The sequence below is a fragment of the Oryx dammah genome, unplaced genomic scaffold (assembly GCF_014754425.2).
Source record: "Oryx dammah isolate SB20612 unplaced genomic scaffold, SCBI_Odam_1.1 HiC_scaffold_17, whole genome shotgun sequence".
NCBI lineage: Eukaryota > Metazoa > Chordata > Mammalia > Artiodactyla > Bovidae > Oryx > Oryx dammah.
The window spans coordinates 63,904,331-63,932,272 of NW_024070201.1; the positions used below are offsets into that span (position 1 = coordinate 63,904,331).

At 40.1% G+C, this 27,942-nt stretch overlaps 1 protein-coding gene across 1 annotated transcript in view; it reads left to right on the forward strand.

Moving 5' to 3' along the window:
- TRIM44 (tripartite motif containing 44) overlaps positions 1 to 27,942 on the forward strand; it is a 110,993-nt gene that overhangs the window by 31,285 nt on the left and 51,766 nt on the right. Inside the window, exons 3-4 of the mRNA XM_040259026.1 lie at positions 9,619 to 9,858; positions 20,698 to 20,717. Of these exons, the coding sequence (XP_040114960.1) occupies positions 9,619 to 9,858; positions 20,698 to 20,717 (260 nt within the window). The remainder of the gene's footprint in view (positions 1 to 9,618; positions 9,859 to 20,697; positions 20,718 to 27,942) is intronic.

The window sequence follows — 27,942 nt, forward strand, 5'->3', positions numbered from 1 at the left end:
TGTAGTTACCAAGTCTGAAAGGGTTAAGGTGGGATTTGAGGTCAAGAGTAGAAAGCCAAGGATTCTGGGCCAAGTGAAAATGAGAAAGGAGAAAAAGCTGGCTGAAAACAAGTTGGAGGTAGGATTGGAATCCTAAAGAGTTTCTTCAAATCACTCAGAAGCCCTTTGTGACTTAGAATTTTGTTTCAGAAAATTAGTGGTGCAAGTGAGAGTGGGGCTAGTTTAACATAGGCGGGTCTGGGTGGGGATGGGGGTAGGTGGAGCTTAAATGGAGTGTTTGAGTCTAGAGAGTGGGTATAGTTATTTAGTGGGGAGTAATGGGAGACAGTGCAAGAAAAGGGATTCATTCGTATAGGGGCAAGCTTCTTCAGCCAGCCTGTGGTGGAGAGACAGGTGTGGGATGGCTTCTGACACTTGGTCAGAAGGATTGACTGCCATTATGTGCCAGACCCTAAGCAAAGATGTCATAATTTTTTTCTCCAGATATTAAGTCCATCTATTATCTAGTGGAGAAAATAAAACCTGACTCCAGAGTTTAAAGCTGGGGTGACTGCCTAAACTTTGATATTGTCAACAGGGAGAAGGGAACAGACAAGGTTTGAATGGAAGATATGAAAGAATAATGTTGTGTTTAGAAAGCAGATTATGCAATCGAACTATGTGAGTTCAAGCTCCAAATTTGCCACCTGCTCTGTGTGTGAATTTGGGCAGGTTTCTTACCCTCACTCAACCTCAGTTTCTTCATCTATAAAACTGATATAATAAGAATTGCTACATCATGATATCATTGTGATGATTAATTGAAACAGCATGTAAAGTGCTTAAAATAGTGCCTAATATGTAAGTGCTCAAAAGGTAGCAGTGATGATGAGGAGGACGAGGATTCCATTTGATGCTTGATGGTTTAAGTAATAGGAAAGTATCCAGGTAGAGATACACATCAAAAGGAATTGTGAGACTGGAGACGTAGAGAGAAAACCCAGGCTTTGGAGCCATCTCCACTGAGGTGGTAGTTGAATTGCAAAGATGAGATGAAACTAATAAGCAGGAAGTTACGGAGAGAAAGCAGTTTTGTCTCCAGAGGGCATTTAACAATGTCTGAAGACTCTTGTTTGCATTAATTGGGGATAGGGAGCAGTGTACCCTCTACTACACAGAGGCCAAGGAGGCTGCTTCCTATTTTACAAAGCACAATTCATTTCCCCCCACAGCTAATAAGTTGTGCCAAGGCTGAGAAACCCTTGTAGTTTCCTCAGTCACAGTCGTCTGGAGAGTATGTGTAAAGTTTGTGGGGATGAAGCTGATGAACATAAAGCCAGGGCAGTCTAGGGAGAAGAGAAATTGAAGACTGAGGACTATCAGCAGTGGCGTATGGTACAGAGAGGCCGATTGTGAGAGCAGAGGGAGTCAGCAACCAGGAGAGTCTTCAGTGCTGGAGGAGACCGGGATGCAAGTTTTATGTGACTTTCTAAATAAGCTTGGTGGTTAAAGGTGGGAGAGAGGATGATCTCTTGAGAGGGCAGCGTTGCCATAGGAAAAGTGTTAATTCTGCATTCTTCTTTACTTCTCAATTTGACTGTGTATCAGGCTAACAACTTCTAGGTCAGATTCCTGTTCCTCTGATGCCCCCTCTTGTTTTAGCAACAAATGTGAGTAGAGGCAAATCTGGATTAGTGAATTAGTTCCAAGAGTGTAACATTTGTGCAGCTCTATCATTTTAGAGATAAAAGGGAGACTGAGTTTAGCTTTTCACTTTTAATAGCCCAGGAGCCTGAGGCCCTGAGAGATTCCCTGACTTATCCAAAGTCACGCAGCTGGTTAGCTCTTAAAGAGAAACCTGCATGCCATCCCGGCCGCTGACTGCCCATTGCAAGTGCTCTCTTCCATGCCACGTTGCTTTCCAGGGGTCTCATCCTAGTTCTCAGAGGAAGGAGTTTACTAGATAGGGTAGTTTTCAGTGTGATGACCTAGATCAGGCTGACCTGCGGTGAATCTTTGCTCCATAGCTTACCTGCTGTGTAACACCAGATCAGTGACTTCATCAGTGGGGGCTTCAATTTCCCCTCCCCATAAAATAAAAGTATTATTGCCTCCCTGAGGATTAAATCAGAAACACTTCTGAGATGGCACTTGGAACACTGCTTGCACATGGTCCCTCTTAACATTGTCATTATTATGATTCATAAGACCCTGTCTTTGTCACAGATTAAGGGGCAAGAGAATGTCCAGTGACAGAAAGCAGGCCAACATTAGACATGCCGTCTGAGTCACCCAGCCTTGCTCCTAACCCCATCTCCTTACTCTGCCATAAGAGCAGTATAGTGAGGGTTGGTGTTGCTGTAGTTATACAAGGTCTTAAAGCAGATATCTTTCCACTATGTTGTGGTGATGTCTATATGTCATTGATGTGCCTGGTATTTCTTAAAAGTCAATGACTTCACACTTCAGGCCACTCACTGAATCAGCTAATTAGACCCTGACAATTTTTAGTCTTCCTGTCTGTGAACACGGACTGTCTTTACATTTATTATTTTCTCTTTTAATTTCTTTCATTATAGATTTCCTTATACAGATTTTGTACATATTTTGTTCGATTTATACCTAAGTCTTTAATTTTTTGGGTGCTACCTTAAATGGTATTGTGTTTTTAAATTCAAATTCCATGTTCATTGATGGTATATATAGGAAAGTGATTGGCTTTTATATATTAGCTTTATGTCTGGCAGCGTTGTTATAACTGCCTATTAGTTTGGGAGCTTTTTTTTTTGATGATTCTTTCAGATTTTCTACATAAATAATCATGTCAGTTGTGAACAGAGGCTGCTTTGTTTCTGCCTTCTCAACCTATAAACCTTTTATTTCCTTTTGTCTTTTGAAAAGGAGAAGTAAGATAAAACGTCCTTGCCTTGTTCTTGATCTTAGCTGGAAAAATCAGTTTCTCACCACACAATATGACATTAACTGTAGATTTTTTTGGTACACTTTTTTATGAAGTTGAGAAAGTTCTTCCCTATTTCTAGTCCGCTGAGAATTTTTATCATACATGCATATTAGCTTTTGTCAAGTGCTTTTTTTGTATCTATTGATATGGTCATGTGATTTTTCTTCTTTAGCCTGTTGATTATAGATTAGATGAACTGAGTTTCAAATGTTGAACCAGCCTTGCATACCTGGGGTAAATCCCTCTAAGTCGTGGTATATAATTCCTTTTATACATTTTTGAGTTTGATTTGCTAATGTCTTATTGAGGACTTAACTTTCTCTGAGCCATATTTCTTTTTAAAAATTACTCTTAAAGAAAAAGTATTACACACTATTGTAGAAAATGTGAACATAAAAGTAAAGAAGAAGAAAGAAAAGTACTCTTAATTCCAGCACTCAGACACAACCACCCTCTGACATTTTGATGTGTTTGGTTTGCTGTTGTTTAGTCGCCAAGTTGCGTCTGACTGTGACCTCATGGACTGTAGCCCGCCAAGCTCCTCTGTCCATGGAATTTCCCAAGCAAGAATCCTGGTGTGTGTATCCGACTCTTTGCAAGCCCGCAAGCTGTAGCCTGCCAGGCTCCTCTGTCCACAGAATTCTCAAGGCAAGAATCCTGGAGTGGGTTGCAGTTTCCTTCTCCAGGAGATCTTCTCCACCCAGGGATCGAACCTGCATCTCCTACACTGGCAGGCAGATTCTTTACCGCTGAGCCGCCAGGGAAGCCATGTTTATTCTAGTCTTTATAATACAAATAATAACTGGAACAGTAAATATCATTATTACTTCATTGAGTGCATACTTGAAATAACTAAGTGATAGCTGAGGTGGCGATCCCATGGTACTGTTAACAAAGTGAGGAAAGAAGGTAAAGCAGACACTAATGACTACTTTTGTCTAGAGGCTTCTGATGATGAGAAAAATGGTTTGGGAGGAGGTTAAATGTTCATTTTAATAACCTTTTCACTATGCTTCTCAATACCCCATTGTAAAATCCAAGCAATCCAAGCTTCTAACCATTGTCAGGAAAATTTTTGTCGTCTCTCAGAATGCTGGTAATAGAATGTGGTTCATAGTTTGGGGGATTTTTTTTTTTTCATAGTTCTTACCTGCTATGCTGCTAAAAGTGAAGTGTAGTGAAAGTATTAGTCACTCAGTTGTGTCCAGCTTGTTGCCACCCCATAGACTGTAGACCGCCAGGCCCCTCTGTCCATGAAATTCTCCAGGCAAGTGTACTAGAGTGGGTAACCATTCCCTTCTGCAGGGGATCTTCCCAACCCAGAGATTGAACGCAGGTCTCCTACGTTGCCGGCAGATTCTTTACTGTCTGAGCCACAAGGGAAGCTGCTGTTAGATAATTTTCCAAGCCTTAGGAATGGACAGTTGTTTTATTCATAAATATTGGCTATTCCCCTCATACACAAAAGACACAGGAGATGGGAGATCCCGGCATCCGCTGAAAAAAGACTCTGTCCTCCTTGCTGATGAAGCTCTTCCCTTGTCTGCCCTCACTGGAGATTGTCAGAGGTTTGCAAGGAGCTCTCTTGAGGCAAAAATGCCAGAATAAATCCACAGTCTATACTGGCAGACTTAACTTTGAGATTCCCTACCTGAAAGTTTCCGTGGACACTGGCATGCTGAGAGGGTACTGTGTTGTGGGAGTGAGGACAGATTACAGCGCTGAAAAAGTTCCACTGGAACCTTGTTTGTTTTTTTTTTTTTTTGGAATGGGCTGCTTTAAAGTTATTTGCAGGAGATTTGACTAATAGAGCAAGTACTTCTGGAAGCTTCAATCAGGGTAGACTCAGATGTGTTGCTTTTGTGTAGCTTCCTGTTCCTGACCATGTTCCATCTTTCTCAGTTCATCTCAGCAACATTTTTCTGGAACAAATCTTTCTTAAGCCATCATGATGCTTTCTAGCTAATATGCTTGTTGTTTTTATAATCTTCCTATAATAAAAAGTAAATAAATCCTTGATTTCCTACAGGCCAGCTAATGAGTTAATGACTTCCAGTTCATGTCAAACCCATTGAATGGTAGTGTTTCCAAGTACAAGCTCTTAATTCAGGGTTTTATGTGTTTAATTATGTATATGTAAAGTGCCAGTCTGCATACCTCTTGGGTCTGGTCTGGCTTAGAAATGTTAACTATAAGAGCATATAGAAAGTACCACGGGATGAGACTTAACTCTTCAAATGTACATCCTTCCTCCCAAGATTCACTTTGGAAAAATAATGTCCTAGTGGGGATAATAACAGAAGCAGCCTGTTAACAGCAGAAATATCTCAATTAAGAAGAAATAAATATGAAGAACTTGAAGCAGGAAGAAAGGGGTCCTTAGAGGCAACATGTTACAGCAGAAGGTTCACCAGCCCTAGACCAGAGGCAAGTTGGTTTCTAAACCATACTTTGTGACTGTACCTCTCTGGGGCTTTTTTTTTTCCTTACCAGAAAGTTGGACTCAGCTCTAGTAAGAGCAATCAGATGTTCACTAGTTAGTTCTGACCATTCACAAATAAGCTGCGTATTCTTTGATATGCTGTGTTTAAGTAATTTTAGAAAATGCTCTTTTTTTTTCACCGAATACACCTGTAAGAAAGATATATCAACTTGCGTATAACCTAGGGCTTTAAAGTTTTAACAAGTTAGGGAATAATCAGTTGACCAAAGAGAGCAAACTCTTTTTATGGTTTCATTTGTGTAGGGGACCCAGGCTACTCAGGTGCGATTTTCCTGGAGTGTACCTCCAGTGCCCCAGGAAGCACTTCAGGGAGGAAGAGGAGGGTTTTTTTTAAGCAGAGTGGTTTTACTTTGGGCTCTATTACACTTCGGGGTTCTATATTAAGACTTTGTTTGGGGCAAGGGAAGTTCTGTGGTTTTAAAAAGGTGTGACAATTACTAGTAGATTCTATAAAAAGGAAGCTTCTACATCACCAGTCTTATCATTCTGTGATACATTCGGCCTTCTGTCTTCTTTGCTTATGAAGAACTTTTTCTTTTGACATAATTTGCGTGTAGTATAGTCAAGAGTAGAGACTATCACTGTCATCTTTGGGAAGCTGTAGGATGGAGACTACCTAAATTCTAGGAAGCCTACTCAGAAATGATGTCAGTGGCTCCCAACCATCAGTGCTGATGTGAAGGGCTGGTTGCTCCTGGAGAATTGTGAAGTTTATAGCAGGATGGAGTTCTGATGATGGGGTAAAATGAAACCTGAAAGGAAGTTTTGAAAGCTGTTTCATTTCTGTAATTGGTAGGGGTCCTTTCTCCAGAGTACTCAACCTGTTAACCTACCAGTGGCCTAATCCTCCGAGGAGTCTCTCCTTTGGGCTCTGGATTTAAATGCATGTCATGGCCCAAAAGTTTGTTCTTGCCATTTTGAACTAGGCTGGAGAATACCTATTGTTGATTAGTAGAGAATCAGAGTGAGAAGAAGGCATAAAGGTTTTATAAAGTATTCTGCCTTCAAATCTGTGACCTAATCTGTATAAAAATTAATTGCATAAAATAAAGGTTGAAAAACCTATGTAAAGTAAAAGAAAAGAGATAATTTAAAATTTAAAAATCGTGATTTATTCACCGACTGCAATGTAATCCCCACCTTTCCTGACTGTGATGTCAGCTTCTTAACTTCATATCACATGTGTATGTGATGTCTAGTGAAATAGGTTCAGTTCAGTTCAGTTCAGTCGCTCAGTCGTGTCCAACTCTTTGCGACCCCATGAATCGCAGAACACCAGGCCTCCCTGTCCAACACCAACTCCTGGAGTTCACCCAAACTCATGTGCATCAAGTCGGTAATGCCATCCAGCCATCTCATCCTCTGTCGTCCCCTTCTCCTCCTGCCCCCAATCTCTCCCAGCATCAGGGTCTTTTCCAATGAGTCAACTCTTTGCATGAGGTGGCCAAAGTATTGGAGTTTCAGCCTCAAGATTAATCCCTCCAATGAACACCCAGGACTGGTCTCCTTTAGGATGGACTGGTTGGATCTCCTTGCAGTCCAAGGGACTCACAAGAGCCTTCTCTGTAGGTTACAATTCAGTTTTTATTATGCTGTCCATTTTTAGTCACTTGGAAGAGCTTTTCTTAGGAATTCAAAAAGTTTATGCCTTACTTAAAGATTTAGTCTCTAAAGAGAGGTCTTATAAGACTAAATTTATTTCAAGGGTAGAGATCCAGATTCACTGACAAATGATTACCATAAAGCATAACACCCTTGAGATATATTCACTAAAAATAAAAAGGAATTATATAAATAAACATATCACAGTTCTCAATCTGATAAAGAACTTGGAGGGACATTAATAACATTTAACACTCCCTCTCCCCTTTTCTTTAGCACTGGGGAGAGTTCCTGCAAAGAGTATGTGAATTCATGAGGGCTTACGTCACTTCGTCACTTGCGGTGTGAATGGATACGTGTACTTCAGGCCTTATTTTGCCTTGACGTTTTTATGGCAGTGTTACAAAAGCTGCTTAAAGTATCAAGCCTATTTCAGTTTTTAAGAGGCTAATAGAAAATGGCCTCATCTTCCTCTCTCCTGTAGTCTTTTTCTCTCCTAGTCTTCTTTTTAGGTTTTCCCAGTTTGACTTCCCTTCTGACAGACAGAGTGAACAGAGCACCAGACTGGGAGCGAGAAGATTGGGGAACTCAGTGTCTCCTACAAGATTACAGCTGGGTCTGCTTCCTCATCTGTGAAAGACGGGGGTTCACTTAGATGACAGCTACTTTCTCTTTCAGCTTTAAAATTCTCTACTGGCTTTTGTCCTTTTGTCTACTGTTCTGCCTCTTCCCTGTTTCCTAGCGCAGCTACTCAGTATGCATAGTTGCTTAAAAACACTCATAAAATAAACATGGTTATGAGGAAACATCGATACGTGTAGTTGCTGGCAAGATATGGCATTTAGAAGTTCAGATTTGGTATTTTCTCATTTTCTTTGCCTTATGCCCTAGCCAAATGCAGCGGAGTCATAGTTTATTTATTCTACACAGTTGTTGAAAACTAAAACAATAATATATTTCACTCATCAGAGAGTAAAAATTTAAAGACTTGATATTATCCACTCTTGGGGGAAGTGTAGGAAAATGCATACTTCACACACTGTGGGAATGTAATTGGTGCATTTTTTTTTGGAGGACAGTTTGGCAGTGTCAGTCAGTAGTTTTAGAATATATATATAAATTGATTCAGTGTTTCCAAAGGTTTCTAAAGAAATTCATATGCAAATATTAAGAGGTATGGCCATTGATGTTCATTGCCATCCTGTTCATAAAAGCAAAAGTTTGGAAATGTCTTGTATTTCTATAAAGAAGGGAAATATTTAATGGATATATTTATTCTTTTATCTCTCTGAATATAGATGTCCATACCTATATATACCCGTTTCATACAGGCATTAAAAATAATACAATGAATGAAGTTGCTCTGTATATACTAACTTTTTAAGTAGGAAATCAAGACACAGAACCATATGTTCACCATGATCCATTTACATAAAAGCAATGTCATTGTCTGTATGTGTACAGTATACTTCGTTTTGCTGTGGTTCACGTCATTGTGCTTTGCAGATACCGTGTCTTACAAATTGAAGGTTTGCAGCAGCCCTGCATTGAGCAGTACTGTTTTCCCAACAGTGTATGCTCACTTTCTGCCCCTGTGTCACATTGTGGTAATTCTTGCAGCATATCAAATTTTTCATTATTATTATGTCTGTTATCTTGTTGATCTTTGATCAGTGATCTGGATGTTACCATTATAAAAAGTTTATGACTTGCTGAAGGCTTAAATGATGGTTAGCATTTTTTTAGCAATGAAGTATTTTTAAATTAAAGTATATATATTATTTTTGTAAACATAATGCTCTTGCATACTTATTAGACTACAGTGTAGTATAAATATAACTTTTATATGTACTGGGAAACCAAAAAATTTGTGTGACTCTTTATTGTAATGTTCACTTTACTGTGGTGGTCTAGAGCAGAATCTGTGAGTCTTCAAGGTATGCCTGTATATATATGTATATATATACACACACACACACACATAATGACCAGAGAGGCATGTATCAGACTGTTAACAGTAATTAACCCACTGAGGAGGAAAATGGTATTGGGAAAGAGAGAGAAGAGGAATTTCTCTCTGTCTTTTTAAATACACACAAAAAGTCTGTCTGCAATATAGGAGACATGGGTTCAGGCCCTGGGTGGGGAAGATCCCCTAGAGAAGGAAATGGCACCTCACTCCAGTATTCTTGCTGGAAAATCCCATGGATAGAGGAGCTTGAATGGCTACAGTCCATGGAGTCACAAAGAGTCAGACACAACTCAGCAACTAAACAAGAACAATAGTACCTATTAAATTTTTAAAAAGTAATGTATTACTGGTATGAAAACAAAAAAGTAAAAAGGAAGGACAAGGAATAACTTCCTAAAGAATGAAAAAAGCAAAAAGAGTAGCAGGAAATTCATTAACAATATCCGAGAAACATTGTTCTGAGGATATTCCCAAAACTTTGGGATTGGATAGGACCCACGGTTTGTGTTGTGGCCAGGGCTACCTAGCATTTAGAATAATAGCCCTACTCTCCCATGTCTTTGCATGTCCAACGTATTCTTACTTGTCTCTGTTCTGTAGGTAACCCGGGACCAGATGAAGGTGTTTATACAGCAAGAATTTAAGAAAGTTCAAAAAGTGATTGCGGATGAAGAGCAGAAGGCCCTTCATTTAGTGGATATCCAGGAAGCAATGGCCACAGCTCATGTGACTGAGATACTGGCTGACATCCAGTCCCATATGGATAGATTGATGACTCAGATGGCCCAAGCCAAGGAACAACTTGATACCTCTAATGAATCAGCTGAGCCAAAGGCGGAGGTAAAGGAGAATGCTTGTCATAAACCAGTAGCATGAAAAATAGGCAGAAACTGACTGCCATGTTTGTTAATTCTGGAAATTCCCCCATTTTGGTCCCTAAACATGAATGGATTGAAAGCTACAATAGGACATAAGTGTTTGCTGCTGCTAAGTCACGTCAGTCGTGTCCGACTCTGTGTGACCCCATAGACGGCAGCCCACCAGACTCCCCCGTCCCTGGGATTCTCCAGGCAAGAACACGGGAGTGGGTTGCCATTTCCTTCTCCAATGAATGAAAGTGAAAAGTGAAAGTGTTTAGACTGGTGTGTAAAGCAGTTTGGAAATATTGGCTGCTCAGGTTTGCACTCAAAAACTAGGCCTAGCAAAATATGTATACACTGTGCCTTAAAGGAGTGTAGTCAATGGGGCAGATACTGTTCCCAGGTAATGAGGGAAGCCAGAAATCAGAGCCAAAGAAGAGGACAATTGACAGATTCCCAATTATTAAATGAGCCTATAGATAAAGTCACCATGGGGATGAGAACTGGGTTGAATGAGAATGTCAGGAAGTGAGCATAAAACAGGCCAAAATAAAAGATTGGACTCATTTTGTGAATAGTGAAAAGGTGCCTCCAGCTGGTCTTTTTATGAAGCTAATTACATAAATTGGGGGCATGACTATTGGATTGAGGGGCATGTGGGCTCAGGCATTGTGAGGATCAAAGATAGCAGTGAAAGACTCAAGGTAAATGTTAAATGACAGTCTTAGTCACTACATTCATTGTTATTTTGTAACAAGAATAAAAGAATCTTAAGACATTTTACCAAACAACATATTCAGCCATTTAGAATCTATTGCTAACAAAAAAAAAAAAAAAAAAATTAAGGTGGCCATTTTTTTAAATGCATGTGCTCAGTAGCATCTGACTCTTTGCGACCTCCTGGACTGTATCCTGCCAGGCTCCTCTGTCCATGGAACTTTCCAGGCAAGAATACTAGAGTGGGCTGCCATTTCCTACTCCAAGGGATCTTCCAGACCCAGGGATTGAACCCGCATCTCTTGCAGCCCCTGCATTGGCAGGTGGATTCTTTACCACTAGCGCCACCTTGGGAAGCCCACATGTAAAACTTATATTTCAGCCACTTGAAAGAGGCTGTTGTTGATGGGGTTTCATACCATTATTTTGAAAAATCTGGTTAAGCTCATGCCAGGTAGGTTTAGGGTAGGCCTTTCTAGAAGAAAACCTAGGAGAGTCCCGTGAACTTTCTAGTATAGCTGCTGACTCAGTCAGCTCAGCCTTAACAAATAATTTTGCCTTGGCCCAGGAGAGCCCAGCCACAGAATAATCCAGCCAACAAAGCAGCCAGGGTCCATCTAGGAGGCGGGTACTGCTGGTGTCCTCCTGACAGGAAACGTGAGAGACCATTGTTTCACTCATCTAGAGTTCTTGATTGTCATCAGTGTGTGAACAGAATAGGATAGCACTTGTTCTTTTCATTTCATCCTCCCCAGAATTAACAAAGTGTGTGCCTAAATACATTTCTAGATAGGTGAGAGAGCATGTTATAGTTATCATTTCATTTCAATCCTTATTTCAGTGTTCATTGTATCCATTTTACAGATGGGCTGTTGAGATGCCAAGAACTGTAGACACTGACCGGGTGTCATTTAGTTAGCAGAAAAGAGCCAGGATTCAGTCCATCCTGTTCCCGTGCCTGTGCTTTTCCCTACCATCTGCCAAATGTCCTGTTTATATCTGTGGGAAGAATAAGAAGAATCAGTGTCCTGGACTGCTTTGCATTCCTAAGACCCTTTACTCTGTGGAAATGGTCACTGTGTGTCTTTTTAAAAATTAATTATAAATAATAATACATTTATTTTAAAATTATTTAAAATTTTTCTTTAATAATGGAGTGGTCTTTGTGTCCAAAGTCCAAACAAACAAAGGTTCAGCCTTAAGAAGTCATTGACATAACTCTGTCCCCAGTTCAGCTCAGATTGGACCCTTCACATTTATTCTGTGTGTCGATTATTTTTTTTTTCAGAAATAAAGATTCCATTTTGAAGAGATACCCTCTCTCTTATTTTCATTTCAAATAAAGAATTTAGCCCCTCCCCAACATTAATTGTCCTTTAACTACTTGAGTAGCTCAGTTTCACTATGCTTGTTAACTCCGATGGAATTGCTCTTAGGGGTGCAAAGATGACAAGCCCTAAGGACCAGGCAATGGACACAGTAAGCTATTAAAAATGAGAAGTAGCATACATCTGGCTAAAGCTTTTACACAAAGCTGTTATTCTCTAATAGCCGCTCATTCCAGCTAATGTGGTAACTTACTGATCATAGCAAATTTCCAGTACCTCTCTTTCACTCAACAGAGGAATTGTTTGCTTCTCTTTGCATTGTATAGGTCTTTAAAAATTTCCTGAATTTTTATTTTGATCAGAAAATCCTACCCAACATTTTATTATGAAAAATTTCATATATATAGCAAAGTTGAAAGAATTTTATAGATAACACCCATACACTTGCACCAGGATTCTGCCATTAACAGTTTACTGTACTTGATTCATTTTATGTATATAGCCATCTTTCCAACCTTCTATCCTTAGTTCTTCTTCACGTTTAAAAACAAATTGCATGTTCTGGTTCTGAACGAGATGGAGTAAATTCATTTTCATTGTACTCCTTCCCACTGATCACAGCAAAAATTCGTAGACAAAACACTGAGTCACCTAGCAGAAGATTCTCAAAAGTGGAGAAAAGATGGCAGACTGACCAGGGATCTTGGGATACGAAGAGCCACACCACAAGGATTTTCTTGGTGCGGGGGGGGGGTGGGGGTGGGGGGAGGGGGTGTGTGGAGGCAGGGTTCTTGCTTCCTATATATCCTGGCCTGGGTGTTCTGCAAGCTAGAAATCTAATGAGCACAGACAAAAAGAACATCTCCAAGAGAAAACCTGCTCTATAGCCAAAGGACTTGGAAAAGGGCAGTTCAACTGAAGAGAAACCTTTTAATCATTTCTGCCTATTCTAGTGCTTATAATAGTGGCTTTAAAATTCTCATCTGATAATCCCTAATACTGTGTCTTTCTGGTGTGTAAGACACCATGAAAAAAGTTGCATCCCTTCCCAGCCCCAGCTGATACCACAGTAGTGGAGCAAGTGAGGGAAACCCTATTTTGCACCCTCACCCAAAGTAATGGGGTGTCCTTTTTTCTCCATGGAGTCTTTAGGTAAAAGTTTGTATCGATCCCTCGCAGTAATTAAGTGATGCCTAACTCTTATGGAGCCTGAAGGTGGAACTCTCACTTCTACCACTCCTCTGCAATAATAGGAAGGAAATAGCAAACTGTCCCCTGTGGGGTTCTCTGGTGGCTCAAATGGTAAAGAATCCACCTGCAATGCAGGAGACCTGGGTTTGATCCCTAGGTCGGGAAGAACCTCTGGAGAAGGGAAGGGCTACCCACTCCAGTGTTCTTGCCTGGAGAATTCCATGGACAGAGAAGCCTGGCAGGCTATAGTCCATGGGATCTCAATTGAGTGACTTAACACTTTCACTTTCATATCGCCCCTCCCATGTGGGCACGGTAGATGGAGCTTTACCGCCTCCCTCTCACCCTGCATTAACTAGGCAGTACCCGTCCCCAGCTGACTCAGTGAGTAGAATCATACCTTCCCCTTTCACTTGGTAGTGATACATTGATTCCCCTCCTCCTCGTGAGCTAGCACTGACGGAGACTATAGACGGGAGCTCTGTCATCTGAAGGAGGCGACCAGAATGGCACTGCCGAAGTTTAATAGACTCAAATGACATGTGAACCGTAAGCCGTAAAAGTGATCTAGGAAATGTGTTCTGAACCTAAATAGGTTGACAGTCTGCTAGAATAGAAGATATAATTAGTAACCGGATCTTAGAATGTTTAGGATATAGTTCACAGTTACTCATTATACCAAGAACCAATGAAATCTCAATTCTAATGAGAAAGAAAATCAGGAGATGGCCACACCAGGAAGACACAGTACTAGGGATTATCAGACTGGAATTTTAAAGTCACTACTATAAAAATGTCTCAATAAGCAGTAACAATTGCTGAAAACAAATGAAAAATATTTTTAAATCTCAGGAAAGAAATATTAATATAAGATATAAAGAAGGACCAAATGAAATTTTAAAGCTGAAAAATACAATGACAGACATGAAAAATTCACTGGACTGGCTCAATGGCAAATAGGAAATGACAGAGGAAAGAATCAGTGAATTTAAGACACATCAATGGACACTCAGTCTGAACACTGAAAAATAATTGAATTGAATCTCAGAGATCTGTGGGACAATAAAGAAAGCTCTGACATATACGTCACTTGTCCAGCAAGGGGAGGAAAAGGGATTTCTAAAAAATATAAACCCAAAGATTTAAGAAACCGAATGAACCCAAGAGAGATAAACCTAAGAAATCCATACCTAGACTCATCAAAATCAAAATTCCAAAAACTTACGACAAAGAAAAAATCTTGAAATGAGAGAAATGACATTAGACATGGGAAACAATAATTCAATGAACATGGTTAGAAGTAAGATTTTTTTTTTATATCTGCTGAAATTATTAAGTGAATTTCTTCCATTATTATGGTGTGATGGCTGATTACTTTGGTTAATTTTACACTGTTGAATCTTGCGTTACAATACTATACCTTGCATTCCTGAGATAAACTCCCACCTGTTCATTATGTATTATCTGAGTTCAATTCATTAATTTTTTGTTAAAGAGTTTTATGTCTGTGTTGAGAGAGAGATGTGAGGTGAAAGTGTTAGTCTCTCAGTCACGTCCAACTCTTTGTGAACCCATGGACAGTAGCCCACTGGGCTCCTCTGCCCATGGAATTCTCTAGGCAAGAATACTGGAGTGGGTAGCCATTCCTTTCTCCAGGGGATCTTCCTGACCCAAGGATTGAACCTGGATCTGTTGCATTGCAGGCAGATTCTTTACTGTCTGAGCCTCCAGGGAAGCCCTCTTCAGAGAGGGATATTCATTTATAAGTTTATATTTTTATAATGTCATTTGTCAGGCTTTGGTATTAGGATAGTGCTGGCCTCAGAAAACAACCTGAGAAGTTATTTCCTCCTCATCTGTTTTCTGGAAGAGTTTTTGTAAGATTGGTGTTATTTCTTCCTTAAATATTTGGTAGAATTTATAAGCAAAACCATCTGCCATAGAGTTTCTTTATGTGAAGGTTTTTGATAGCCAATTCAACTTCTTTGATATAGACCTAGTCAAATTTTTTCATCTTACATTGATTTGAAATGTTAAAATTGGTAATTTTCAAGGAATTTGTAATTTTCACCTAAATTGTTTTAGTTTTTAGTATAAAGTTGTTTATATATTTTCTTATATTTTTTAATTGTCTGTAGTCTCTAGGGACGGAGGAGCCTGATGGGCTGCCATCTATGGGGTCACACAGAGTTGGACACGACTGAAGCAACTTAGCAGCAGCAGCAGCAGTCTCTAGAATAGTAACCCATCTTTCATTTCTGATACTGATAATTTGTGATTTTCCCTCTTTTATCCTTGATCAGTCTAACTTATATCTTATTAATTTTATTAGTCTTTTTAAAGAACTGACTTTTGGATTTGCTAATTTTACTCTTTGTTTTCTATTTTACTTACATCTGCCTTTTTCCTACTTATTTTGAGTTTACCTTATTCTTTTTCCTGTTGAAATAGATTGTGGATTTTACTACTTTCTTCTTTTATGTAAATTTTTAGAGCAATACATTTTCCTCTAATCACTGTTGAATCCTACAACTTGGTTATGTTGTGGTTTCTTTATCATTCAGTCTGAAATATTTTTTCATTTACCATGTGACTTCTTCTTTTTGTTCATTGATTATTTCGGAGTGTAGTGTTTAGTTTCTAAATATAGGGTATTTTCCTACATACCTTGTTATTTCTAGTTTAGTTTCATTGTCAACAGTGAACCTATTCTGAATGCTTTCAGTCATCTAACACTTACTGAGGCTTGCTTTATGACCTGTCATATGATCTTTCTTGTTGAATGCATATCCACACCTAAAAAGAATATGTATTCTCTAGTTTGAAGTGTGGTGTGCTTTAAATAGCAATTAGGAGTTCAGATAATTTATGTTTTTACTCATTTTTATGTCTAGTTCAACCTACTGCTGAGAGAGGAATGTCACATTTCAAGTATGATTAGGGATTATCTATTTCTTTAATTCTGCCAACTGTTCTTCAGATAGTTGGAAGCTCTGTCACTAAGCAAATACATATTTATGATGGTTACATCTTCCTGATGAACCAGTCCTTTAATCATTATGAACATTCCCTTTTTCTCTGTTTATGCTCTGTCTTGATATCTATTTTATCTAATGTTAGTAAAGCCAGTTTAGTGTTATGCTTACTGTTTTTGTGGTTTATCTCTTTCCATTCATTTGCTTTCAATCTGTCTATATTGTTAACTTATGTCTCTCATAGACAACATGTAGCTGGGTCTTAGTCATTTATCCATTCTGGTAATCTCTGTCTTTTAATTGAAGTGTAATGTCCATTAACATTTGATGTTATCATTAATATGGTTAAATTTAGGTCTGCCATTGTACGATTTGTTTTCTGTTTTTGTTCTTCTCATTGTCTTTTCTTGCTTTCTTTTGGATTTTTGAAACATTTCCTTGAATCCCATTATAATATATCCATTGGCCTTCTAGCTCTATTATTTTGCATTATTTTTTAGTGGTTTCTGTAAGGATTATAGTATGTATCTTTAAATTTTCAGTTTACTTAAAATTAATTTTAAACCACTTCACATAAAGTGTAGATAGCTTGAAGCTATATAGGTCAATTGACCCTCTTTCCATATCCTTTATGTTATAGTTGTCATATGTATATAATTTATATATGTAATGAACACTGCAAGACCTATAATTTTAGCTTAAAACTGTGCTTTTAAAGAAGTTAAGAAGGAAAAAGATAATTTCATGTCTGTGTGCTTGTGTGTATGTATGTAGAGTTTTTAAGCAAGTTTGTAGTAATAGTTGCTTAACTCTAAATTTAAAGTTATTTATATAAACTTAAAGCAGTTAATTTTATAGTATTAAAAATTATACCTCAATAAAGCTGATAAAAACAGTATGTCTAGGTGTCCTACCTGCCCAAGTGCTATTTGCCTTTTTTTTTTCATGAAGATTATTCTAAAGCCAGTGAATTATTTGCCAGTATAATATATAGCCAGCAAAATATATAGCCAGTATATTTATTTGATTCCAAGTTAAGGCCTTTTCTTTGAGAGTATGAGTTTGCTCTTTGGAGTGGAATGTCCCATTTCTGGCATAAACCATACTCATACTGTTTCACTTATAAGGTCCAGTTTCAGTCCCTTTTTAAGTGAGGAGGATAACATTTGAAGAAAGTTGAATGTAGAATCCTTTTTTTTAATGACAGTTTTAAATTGAAGTATAGTTAGTTTACAATGTTATGTTTCAGGTGTATCTCAAAGTGATTCAGTTGTATAAATATATCAAATTTATATATGTAAGTATGATATATTTATATAACTGAATCACTTTGATATATATACACACACATATATGTGTGTGTATATATATATATTCTTTTCCAGATTCTTTTCCATTATACATTATTTTAAGATATTCAATACGGTTTCCTGTGCTATAGAGTCAATCCTTATTTTTTATCTATTTTATATATAATAGTATATATCTGTTCCTGGAGTAGGAAATGACAACCCACTCTGGTATTCTTGCCTGGCAAACCCCTTGGAAAGGGAAGCCTGGGCAGGCTGTAGTCCATAGGTCATGAAGAATCAGACACTACTGAAGCAACTTAGCATGAATGCAAGTATGTATCTGTTAATTTCAGACTTCTAATTTATGCCTCCCTATCCCTTTACCATTTGGCAACCATAAGTTTTTTTCCTATGTCTGTGAGTCTTTTTCTGTTCTGTAAATAAGTTCATTTGTACCACTATTGAGGAAAATTTTCCGAGTGAGGCTTGACCTTTAAGGATGGGAATTAGCCCTCAGAATATTGCTGCTGCTGCTAAGTCACTTCAGTTGTGTCCGACTCTGTGTGACCCCATAGATGGCAGCCCACCAGGCTCTGTCGTCCCTGGGATTCTCCAGGCAAGAACACTGGAGTGGGCATTTCAAGCAGTGGGAAGAGAATGGGCTCACCTTTTGCTAGCAAGATTACTAATCCTCTGAATGTCTGCTGACCGGTTCAAAATTGCCTCACATGTGTGTGCATTTGTTCTTGCATTCATTTATTCATTTCTTCAAAAGTGAAACTCTCACCCTGTTTTTCCTATGCTTTGTGATAGTGATTATTGCTTTTTAAAAATAATCACCTACCTATAGGCAGCAGAAATGGATGAATGAAAGCAAAGCCCATCTTCTTTGTTCTTTCCCACTATCCCTAGAAATGTTATCAAATAACATTTCAGAGAAGTACAATAATGACCACCATTTGTTGAGCACTTATGCTAGACACTTGCTTAATGTTTTATACACATTTTCTCATTTAATGAATCCATGTAGCCACCCTGTGAGGTAAGAATTAGGATTTCCACGTGCAGATGAGGAAACTGAACCTTGGAAAAGTTCAGTAAATTGCCAAAAGCTTCACTGTTGGAGTTGATGAACCAGAATTCAGAGCCATGTTTCTCTAACTTAGAAAACCTGTCTCTTGACCATTATACCGAGATAGGTGATTGTGAAGACTTTCTCTGAATCATTCATGGAAGGAAGTCTGGATACTTTCTTCCTTACAGTTCTCCTAGATAATTATGTTTTAACACCCGAAGGTAATTGGAAAATTGTGTTGAGGTTTAAATATGTCATTGATAGTTATGTAGCTCATATTAAATTTAAATTATATGGATTTTTTTCATTAGATTATAGTTCCCATAAGACATACCAGTCAAACAAACTACAAGAGAAGGTTTCCACCACCCCTGTACCCTCCTTCCACCACTTGCCCCACCTCTCATTAGATGATTAGCACCCTCAACAATAGTGCAGATTCTTAACAGTCTTCTAAAAGTGTCCTTTTTTATCTAACCTCCAGTGCGTAATCTGTTCAGAATCACCTTTCTGACTGCAGGTGTCCTTGAGAGGCTTGTGCGGTGGCCATGTCCTGTTACCTCTGTTGCATTCCCAACCCCCCCAACCCCCCCACACCACTGCTGCCCCCACATCTCCTGCCCAAGACACGCACATACACATCCCCATTCTCTAGTTTCACAGAGCTCAAAATTCCTTAAACCTGCATTTTATAAACTGCGGTGGCTTTGCTCTTGCTGGTCCAGTGCCCTCCCTGTTTATCTTCTGTTCTCAACCTGGGAAAATTCTTCTTATTCCCCAGTATAAATGCCACATTCTTTGTGGGGCCTTCTCCTCCTTCTCCGGGAGAGGCTGTGTTTATCACTTCTCTTCTGACTCTCCGAGCCTTCCGTGTATGACTTTGGTAGCACCCTTAAGACATTTACGCACAGTTTACTTTCTGTCTAGTTCCCCTGCTTGGGAATGGGAGCTCCTAGAAGGATAGATCACGATGGGTTTTTTGTCTATTATCTTCAGTGCCCTGAGGTAAGAGCTTCCTGATGAATCACACTGAATCATTAAGTGATGTTGATAATAACCTTTATTACGTGCATTCTATGTCTTAGGCACTGTGTTTGACATTTGTACACATTATTTCATTTAATTTCATGCTTACCCTATATATTATAAAGACAATTTTTACCCCTGTTACTAATTAGAAAATTGAAGTTAAGAAAGGCAAAATGATTTGACCAGGGTAGGACAGCAAGCAAGTAATGGAGTGAAGATTTGAAACAAGTGTCTGACTCCAGAGCTCATTCTCCTTTATACCTATAAGATCAATCAGTCAGTCTGTCCATTAATCAAATAAGTTCCCGGGGAGTTATCTCCAACTAAGAGATACAGTCTCTATTGAAACCAATCCTGAATGACTAAAGAGGAGGGCATCAAAGATACTCTGTCACCAGAAAGATAAGTGAGGTCCCTTGGAGAAGGCTTGAGTGTCATTTGAAAAATCTTGTTTGGTCACAAAAAGAAGCTCAAAGAAATCTGCTGTGATCACTGATAAAGTTAGGCTCACAGAATACAGTACCTGGAAAAATCACCATCACACATGGCTTTTGTAAAGAGTGGATGAGAAGTAGAGAAATGTCATTGTTTGGCTGGAGAATGGTGTGGCTCATCAAATGCCAGAACTGTCCTTTTACAAAGAAGATCAAGGTCCTGATTAATTAGCTGGCTTGCCCAAGGGCTCGTAGCTAATAAATAACGGAGCTTGGACTAGAATTCCAGTTTCCCGAGCCCCAGTTTACAGCCTTGTGCACATAGTGTGCTCTCTATTGTAGCTTCTGTGTTCATGTTTGGAGGGAAAGGAGGCCAGGCCAAGGCTGAAGTGTGCCTTTGAGGGGAACAGCTTGATGCTTTTGGAGCTGGTCAGCTTTTGCCTGAGACCTGCTGCTATTTTGGGCTCTCAGTTTGCTCAAAACTAAATACTGCCAGCCATACAAATAAAAGACAAGGCTATTATTTAGGCCTCCTAGGTCTATGCATTCACTTCTCTGCTTGCAAGGGCAAATTATTAGTTCATCTCTGCTGGGCAGTTTGAACACAGGATTATATTAGCCCTTGTCTTAGCACTTAGATGTCGACTAGCTTGTCTCTGTTGCAATAAATGTACAAGCTTTGCTTTCAGATTGGGAGAGAAGAGGGAAAACAAAAAAAAATCTCAATCCGTCTCTGCTGATCCTGATATCTTATGTTGTTTCTTTCTGTTTCTTTCAGGGCGACGAGGAAGAACCCGGGTAAGATCACGTTACTGTGGCTTGTGTGTTCTCAGAATTGAAGTAGAGTGACATTTGTGGCCTTTGAAGGCCCCGTGAAATATGACCAGCCAAGGAACAGTACAGATAAGGGATCTCCATCTTAAGCCAGGGGCTTTGAAGATCTTATTTTGTAAGATTCCCATCTCCCTCCCTATCTATGCTATTTCCTGTCTGTAACCTTCAGATAAAGATAAACTTTAAAGTATACAATGACAGTAACTCTGCTTTATTCTGTAGCACACTCCGAATACCTTGTTAAGACCAGTAGGTACTATATTTAAATGGTAATTAGATATCAGGTGGACTGAATAGATAAACTTTTGCATTGTTCTTTCTTGATTGGAATTGGATTGCCTTTTTTTTTGAATGGACTCTGGATCCAATATTCTTTATTTCTGACCCATAACAGCCTTGTGTCTGACTCAAGACACCAATACAGTGAACCCAACATCATAGGTATACAACACTTTGTTTAGGAAGAAAAAAATGCTTCTTTGTGCAGTTGTTTCACCACATGAGATTTAAAAGTGCAATTTTTCATTGCCTCTGCCTCAGTGAACCTGGATTTTAGTTCACTTACCTTTGCTTCTTTCTGCTCAGCAGTGAGAACAGGCTCTAGGCAATGCTGTACCTCTGCTATGAACACGATCAAGGGGCATTTGTACAAAGTAAAATGCAATGTCCAGATGGGCCCCTCTGTCACATAGGATCCAGGACTGTTAAGGCTGGGAGTTGTCAGAAAGATCATCCAGGCCACTGCTATTTAAACTTTAGTTTTAGTAGAAACAGCTTTCTTTTTTTTTCAGATGGGCCTTGGGTAGAGTGTATACAAAGCATTTTTTGTCTGGTTAAAGTTGGGGCCACATCTATTGGTGAAACTTCTCTCTTCCTTACAGTAGACCCCGAGGGGCAGCTGCTGCACAAACCTAGGGTTCCTGAGAACTCAGTTTGAAAGTCACTCATCTAATGCAAGCCTCTCATTGAAAGAAGCTAAGTGAGTTGCCCAAGGTTACCTGCCTGGAGCCAGGATTTGGTCCTTCTTTGTTTTTGTTTACAAATACAGTTCCTTCTTTTTCCTTTCTCCCTCCACACATCCTGAGCCCCTGTCTTAGTGCCAAATGTTATCCCACATCTGTATTTCCTGCTGCTTCCTTCCTTGGGACTGTAGTTCTCAGCCTCAATCTCGTTCCTCGTCCTCTGTGGCCAGTGGTACAAGTGCCCCTGCTTTAAGCCCAGAGAGCTTCAGGGGATCCCTTCAGGCCCATCCTCCAGCCATCCTCAGGAACAGGCTTCCTTGGTGTTGCGGTTCATTTCTTTCCTTCCTTCCTCTCGCCCTCTCTCCTACTCTCTTTTTCTCATGACCCTACTGTGTGTCGGGCACTGTGCTATACACTGAGCATATGTGAAAACTAAGACAGACATGGTCCCTGCCCTTGTGAGTCCTAAGTCTAGTAGGAGAGACAAGCACATGACTGGGCACTTATAGTCTGGAGCAAGTGCTATGAATAAGTGAAGTTTAGGCTGCTTTAGGAAGGGCTCCTGAGACAGTCTTGGAGAATGAGGGGCAGCTCACTGTACGAGAAAGATCTTCACGACCAAGATAATCACGATGGTGTGATCACTCACCTAGAGCCAGACATCCTGGAATGTGAAGTCAAGTGGGCCTTAGAAAGCATCACTACGAACAAAGCTAGTGGAGGTGATGGAATTCCAGTTGAGCTGTTTCAAATCCTGGAAGATGATGCTGTGGAAGTGTTGCACTCAATATGCAAGCAAATTTGGAAAACTCAGCAGTGGCCACAGGACTGGAAAAGGTCAGTTTTCATTCCAATCCCACAGAAAGACAATGCCAAAAAATGCTCAAACTACCGCACAATTACACTCATCTCACATGCTAGTAAAGTAATGCTCAAAATTCTCCAAGCCAGGCTTCAGCAATACATGAACCGTGAACTTCCAGATGTTCAAGCTGGTTTTAGAAAAGGCAGAGGAACCAGAGATCAAATTGCCAACATCCGCTGGATCATGGAAAAAGCAAGAGAGTTCCAGAAAAATATCTATTTCTGCTTTATTGACTATGCCAAAGCCTTTGACTGTGTGGATCACAATAAACTGTGGAAAATTCTGCAAGAGATGGGAATACCAGACCACCTGACCTGCCTCTTGAGAAACCTATATGCCTCTTGAGAAACCTATATGCAGGTCAGGAAGCAACAGTTAGAACTGGACATGGAACAACAGACTGGTTCCAAATAGAAAAAGGTGTACGTCAAGGCTGTATATTGTCACCCTGCTTATTTAACTTCTATGCAGAGTACATCATGAGAAACACTGGGCTGAAAGAAGCACAAGCTGGAATCAAGATTGCCAGGAGAAATATCAATCACTTCAGATATGCAGATGACACCACCCTTATGGCAGAAAGTGAAGAGCCTCTTGATGAAAGTGAAAGAGGAGAGTGAAAAAGTTGGCTTAAAGCTCAACATTCAGAAAACGAAGATCATGACATCTGGTCCCATCACTTCATGGGAAATAGATGGGGAAACAGTGGAAACAGTGTCAGACTTTATTTTTTTGGACTCCAAAATCACTGCAGATGGTGACTGCAGCCATGAAATTAAAAGATGCTTACTCCTTGGACGGAGAGTTATGACCAACCTAGATAGCATATTGAAAAGCAGAGACATTACTTTGCCAACAAAGGTCCATCTATTCAAGGCTATGGTTTATCCAGTGGTCATGTGTGGATGTGAAAGTTGGACTGTGAAGAAAGCTGAGCCCCGAAGAATTGATGCTTTTGAACTGTGGTGTTGGAGAAGACTCTTGAGAGTCCCTTAGACTGCAAGGAGATCCAACCAGTCCATTCTAAAGGAGATCAGTCCTGGGTGTTCATTGGAAGGGCTGATGCTAAAGATGAAACTCCAGTACTTTGGCCACCTCATGCGAAGAGCTGACTCATTTTAAAAGACCCTGATGCTGGGAGGGATTGGGGGCAGGAGGAGAAGGGGACGACAGAGGATGAGATGGCTGGATGGCATCAGTGACTCGATGGACGTGAGTCTGAGTGAACTCCGGGAGTTGGTGATGGACAGGGAGGCCTGGCGTGCTGCGATTCATGGGGTCGCAAAGAGTAGGACATGACTGAGCGACTGAACTGAACTGAACTGAACCAGAAAAGATTTTGTGTAAATGGAGGTCTGAAGGATGAGGAGGCAGTCAGAGGAGAGGCGGAGACAGGGCTGTTACAGGGACGGGGAACAACTTGGGGAATGGCTCTAGACAAGAGAAGAGTGGAGGAAAGAAAGCAGAGCCCAGCTCACTGGGGGCCCTTACAGGTCTCTTGAAGTGGGAGGGCATTAAATAATTTAAAACATGAGTTAAACCTGAGTAGATTTGCATTTTGGAAGTCTCGTCTGCATGCAGAAAGGGAAATGAATGGGAGGTGTTTCAGAGACTGGGATACTAGATAGACCAGGCTCGTTATGATGGGAGCCTATATCCACATCTCCTCTAGTTATTGACCAATTTTTCACCATTTTACACAGACCTTTGATTTAGACAAACTCATCAGATTATCTGTAACCTTTGGTTTAGAAAAACTCCACCTCTTCTCTCAAAACTAGCTCTAGCTCCTTAAAATCCAGACAAAGCAGAGTCCTAGACATTTTCTTCCCCAGAGAGAGGATTCAAGCAGGACCACTATGAAGAAAACACTTCAGCCGATGTAGTGTACATCTTCTGCATATAGAAATGGCATTTCTGTGAGCGCCTGGTTAGGATGGACATGTTCATCTTGTCTTTATGACCACATGCCAGCATCATGTTGACCTTATGAGGGACCTTATGAAGAGATTAACTCCCTTCAGAGATACTGTTCAGTATGAGATACTGGCTTCAGAATTTAATCGCAGGTTCCTTCCTGCCATTTTGACAAGATAGTGGTGAAGTGTTTAGAGTTTCTTTGGGCTTCCCTTGTAGGTCAGTGGTAAAGAATCCACCTGCCGATGCAGGAGATGTGAGTGTGATCCCTGGGTCTGGAAGATCCTTGAAGGAGGAAATGGCAACCCCTTCCAGTATTCTTGCCTGGAGAATTCCAGGACAGAGGAGCCTGGCAGGCAGCAGTCCATGGGGGGTCGCAAAAGAGTCAGACACGAGTTAGCAACTAAACAACAACAAATAGAGTTTCTTTACTGGCAACCAAGATATCAAGCTTTCTCCCTCCAGCCACGCTGCCATGGATGTCAGTAGGGATGTGTTGGACTGGGACTTATTTGGTAAAATGAGTACTTGAAAAAAGCGTGTTCCAGTATGGCAGAAAGAGGAGTCAAATTTTCCTTTTACCCTTTAAATTCCTACCTGGTTCCATTCAGTTTGCGTTGAACTACCATTTGGCTCAATTTATTCCAATTAACACCTCAGGGCAGATTGCCTTTGATCTGAAATTTCTCACATTTATGATATACACTTTACCATCTCAGTAAGCCAGAGTTCTGTTCCAAAGGCTTCTGTATTGCTGACAGTGTTAAATGAGAGTCTGATATGTAAGGAAGACAGAAGGAAGTGTGGGTGTCCCCTCATGGGGGATGGAAGAGACGTGAATCTGGAGACGCTGTGCTCCAGGTCTGCTCGGAGTCTCACACCTGGGTCTCCTTTGCTAGTGTTCTTACCACACAGCTCCTTCCCCACTCTGCACAGAAGTCCAGGGAGAAATGGATTCCAACCACTCTCTATGGTGGTTGGAACAAAGGAAATACCCTGTCCTTTTGAAACACATTTGTCTGAAATAGATCTATATTTTCCTCCATTCCTGCCAGCTAGAGTCTCCCTGCCTTCTTTTTTCTTTTCACTTTTGACTTCCCAACCTCGTTAGATTTGAGGTGGCTGAGTATTCGTGCTTTGGGTCGTGTCTCTTCCTTGTTCTGAATTCTGTTGTGTACTTTTCCTGCTACTTAACAACAGTGATAATCAAAGATACCATTTTTTAAAGTTTTACTGTGCACAAGTGTTTTTATATATATTCTCTTTTAACCCTCATGTAAAGCTTATGATGGAGCTATTATCTCACTTGTAAGAGAGGAAACTAACACTCAGGATGATTAACTTGCCCTGGATCACACAGCTAGTAGAAGCAGAGCTAGGATTTAAATCTAGTCTCGTTTCACAGCTCATGCCCTCAGCCATGATGCGAACTGTCTCCCAGGGGCCAGCCCACTTCTCTCTGTGACCCTGAATGAAAGGCATGAGGATTCACACTCACTTGTCAGAGCATCACTTTGATCTCATTCCTCTAACCTGGGAGTTCTTACTTGCTCACACTCACTTGTCAAAGCATCACTTTGATCTCATTCCTCTAACCTGGGAGTTCTTACTTGTGTTGACGTTCAAATGTTACAGCCTCTGTTTTCTGCAGGCTACTTTTCCTCTCCTTAGCCTCTGTCACTGTAAGGAGCTAGTTCTTCATCTCATCCTCACACACTGCCCCCTGAGGGTCAGCAGTAAAAGGGGTGCTTTTAGACTCCCTTGGAAGCAGGCAACCAAGCCTTCCTTTGACCCTGCGGAATCAGCTGCCTCTCGCTTCTCGGTAGTCCCTCTTCAAATCCATGATACAGTTATACAGATGACAAGGATTCTTGGAGGGAGTGGAGGAACAGAAGTCCTAATATGTAGAACATGGATATTAACCACTGTGGAATCACCTTTTAAGAGGGTATCTTTAAAGCCCATAGTGATTTTTTTTCCCAAGCCAAAAAAAAAAAAAAGCAATTTACACTTTTGGCAGCAGTTTTCTGTCTTCTCTATGCTATTATGGGAGATCTTGTGTTTGCTCCCTCACAGATTGGCTCCTTCTCTACTCCTGCCGAAGCCTGCTGAGAAGTAATATATATTCAAGGAGAGGAGGCGGCAATAGGTTCTGCTGCCTTGAAAGCTGTTGTGTAGTGGGAGGAAGTCAGAGAGGAAGGACCCTTAAACTCGTGTGTTCTGAGGAGAAAGTAGCAAGATCAATATTAAATTTTCATTTGCTATCGAGATTTTCTCTGATTTTTTTTTTTTTTAACTTAAAGGAAAATGGCTTTTTAAATAGTCACAGCCATACTGAGGATTTCTGTAGAATTTTTCATCTTCAGAGCTGGCTCTTATTCAGGCAAAGAGCTCCCGCTGAGATCAGTGTGACTCTGACCATGCTGATTCTGTGATCCAACAAACAGTAGTTCTGAGGAAGTAGGAGCTCAAGGAGAGTCAGCAGACCTACCTTCTGTTCTTGGTAGGGGACCGACTGTATGACCCTGGGCAAGTCATTTAACCTCTTTGTCTCTGTGTAGCTGGGTTTTATTTTCCTGTAAATCCTAGCCTTCTTTGCCCTACTCTGCCCCCAGTTTTTGGGAATATAGTATGTGTAGGAATACAGTCACATATCAAATATGAAATTAAAATAATTGCTTATAGCAGATTATAGATTCTATAATTTGGTAGAGTTTTTTCCCCTACATTTCTCAATTTTGTTTCTTTAAAAATTTTCTTGGTTCTGTATACTAGGTACTCTTTCCCCCCACGCCCTAAAATAACTATATGCGTGTCCTCAAATCTGGCATTTGTCTTCCTAATTACTTAGTTTGTAGAGATAAGAGGGCACTAAGTCAGTGATACACTTACGTATCTTTTATCCTCTGATGGTAAATTTGTGGTTTGGTATTTACATTGTCTTCATGCCAAAGAAAATGGCTCTGGTGCTTGTGACATTGAGTGGAACTGTCAGGATTGCCTGTTATCCTCACGTGGAGCTCTAATATCTATGTTGGTCTTCAGCACAGAGTGTCTTTGCTGTCACATTTCCCTCTTATGGAGCCTGAGCTGACTTTGTTTTCCTCTGCTGATGTGAATTGTGCATCCTCTCCTCACCCGGATGAAGGATGAAGCCATGCAATGCATTGTACTGCCTATGTTTAATAAAAGCAAGCCTTCTTCCTAAAGTAATTGATTTTCATATATTTGCCTGTGAGAGCCACAGCTCTATTTTATTTTGTGCATATTCGCCAATAACCAGAGAATCCGTTCACAGCTGGAAAATTCAGCCAGGATGACTCTAGCTTATTCTACCTACCTTACAGTGGGAATGCTAGCTAGGAGCAGCCTGCCTTTTTTGGCTTAATAATGCTAAGAAAAAGGCCCAGGAGGAAGAGACCTGGATGTCACTTTTCATAGTGTG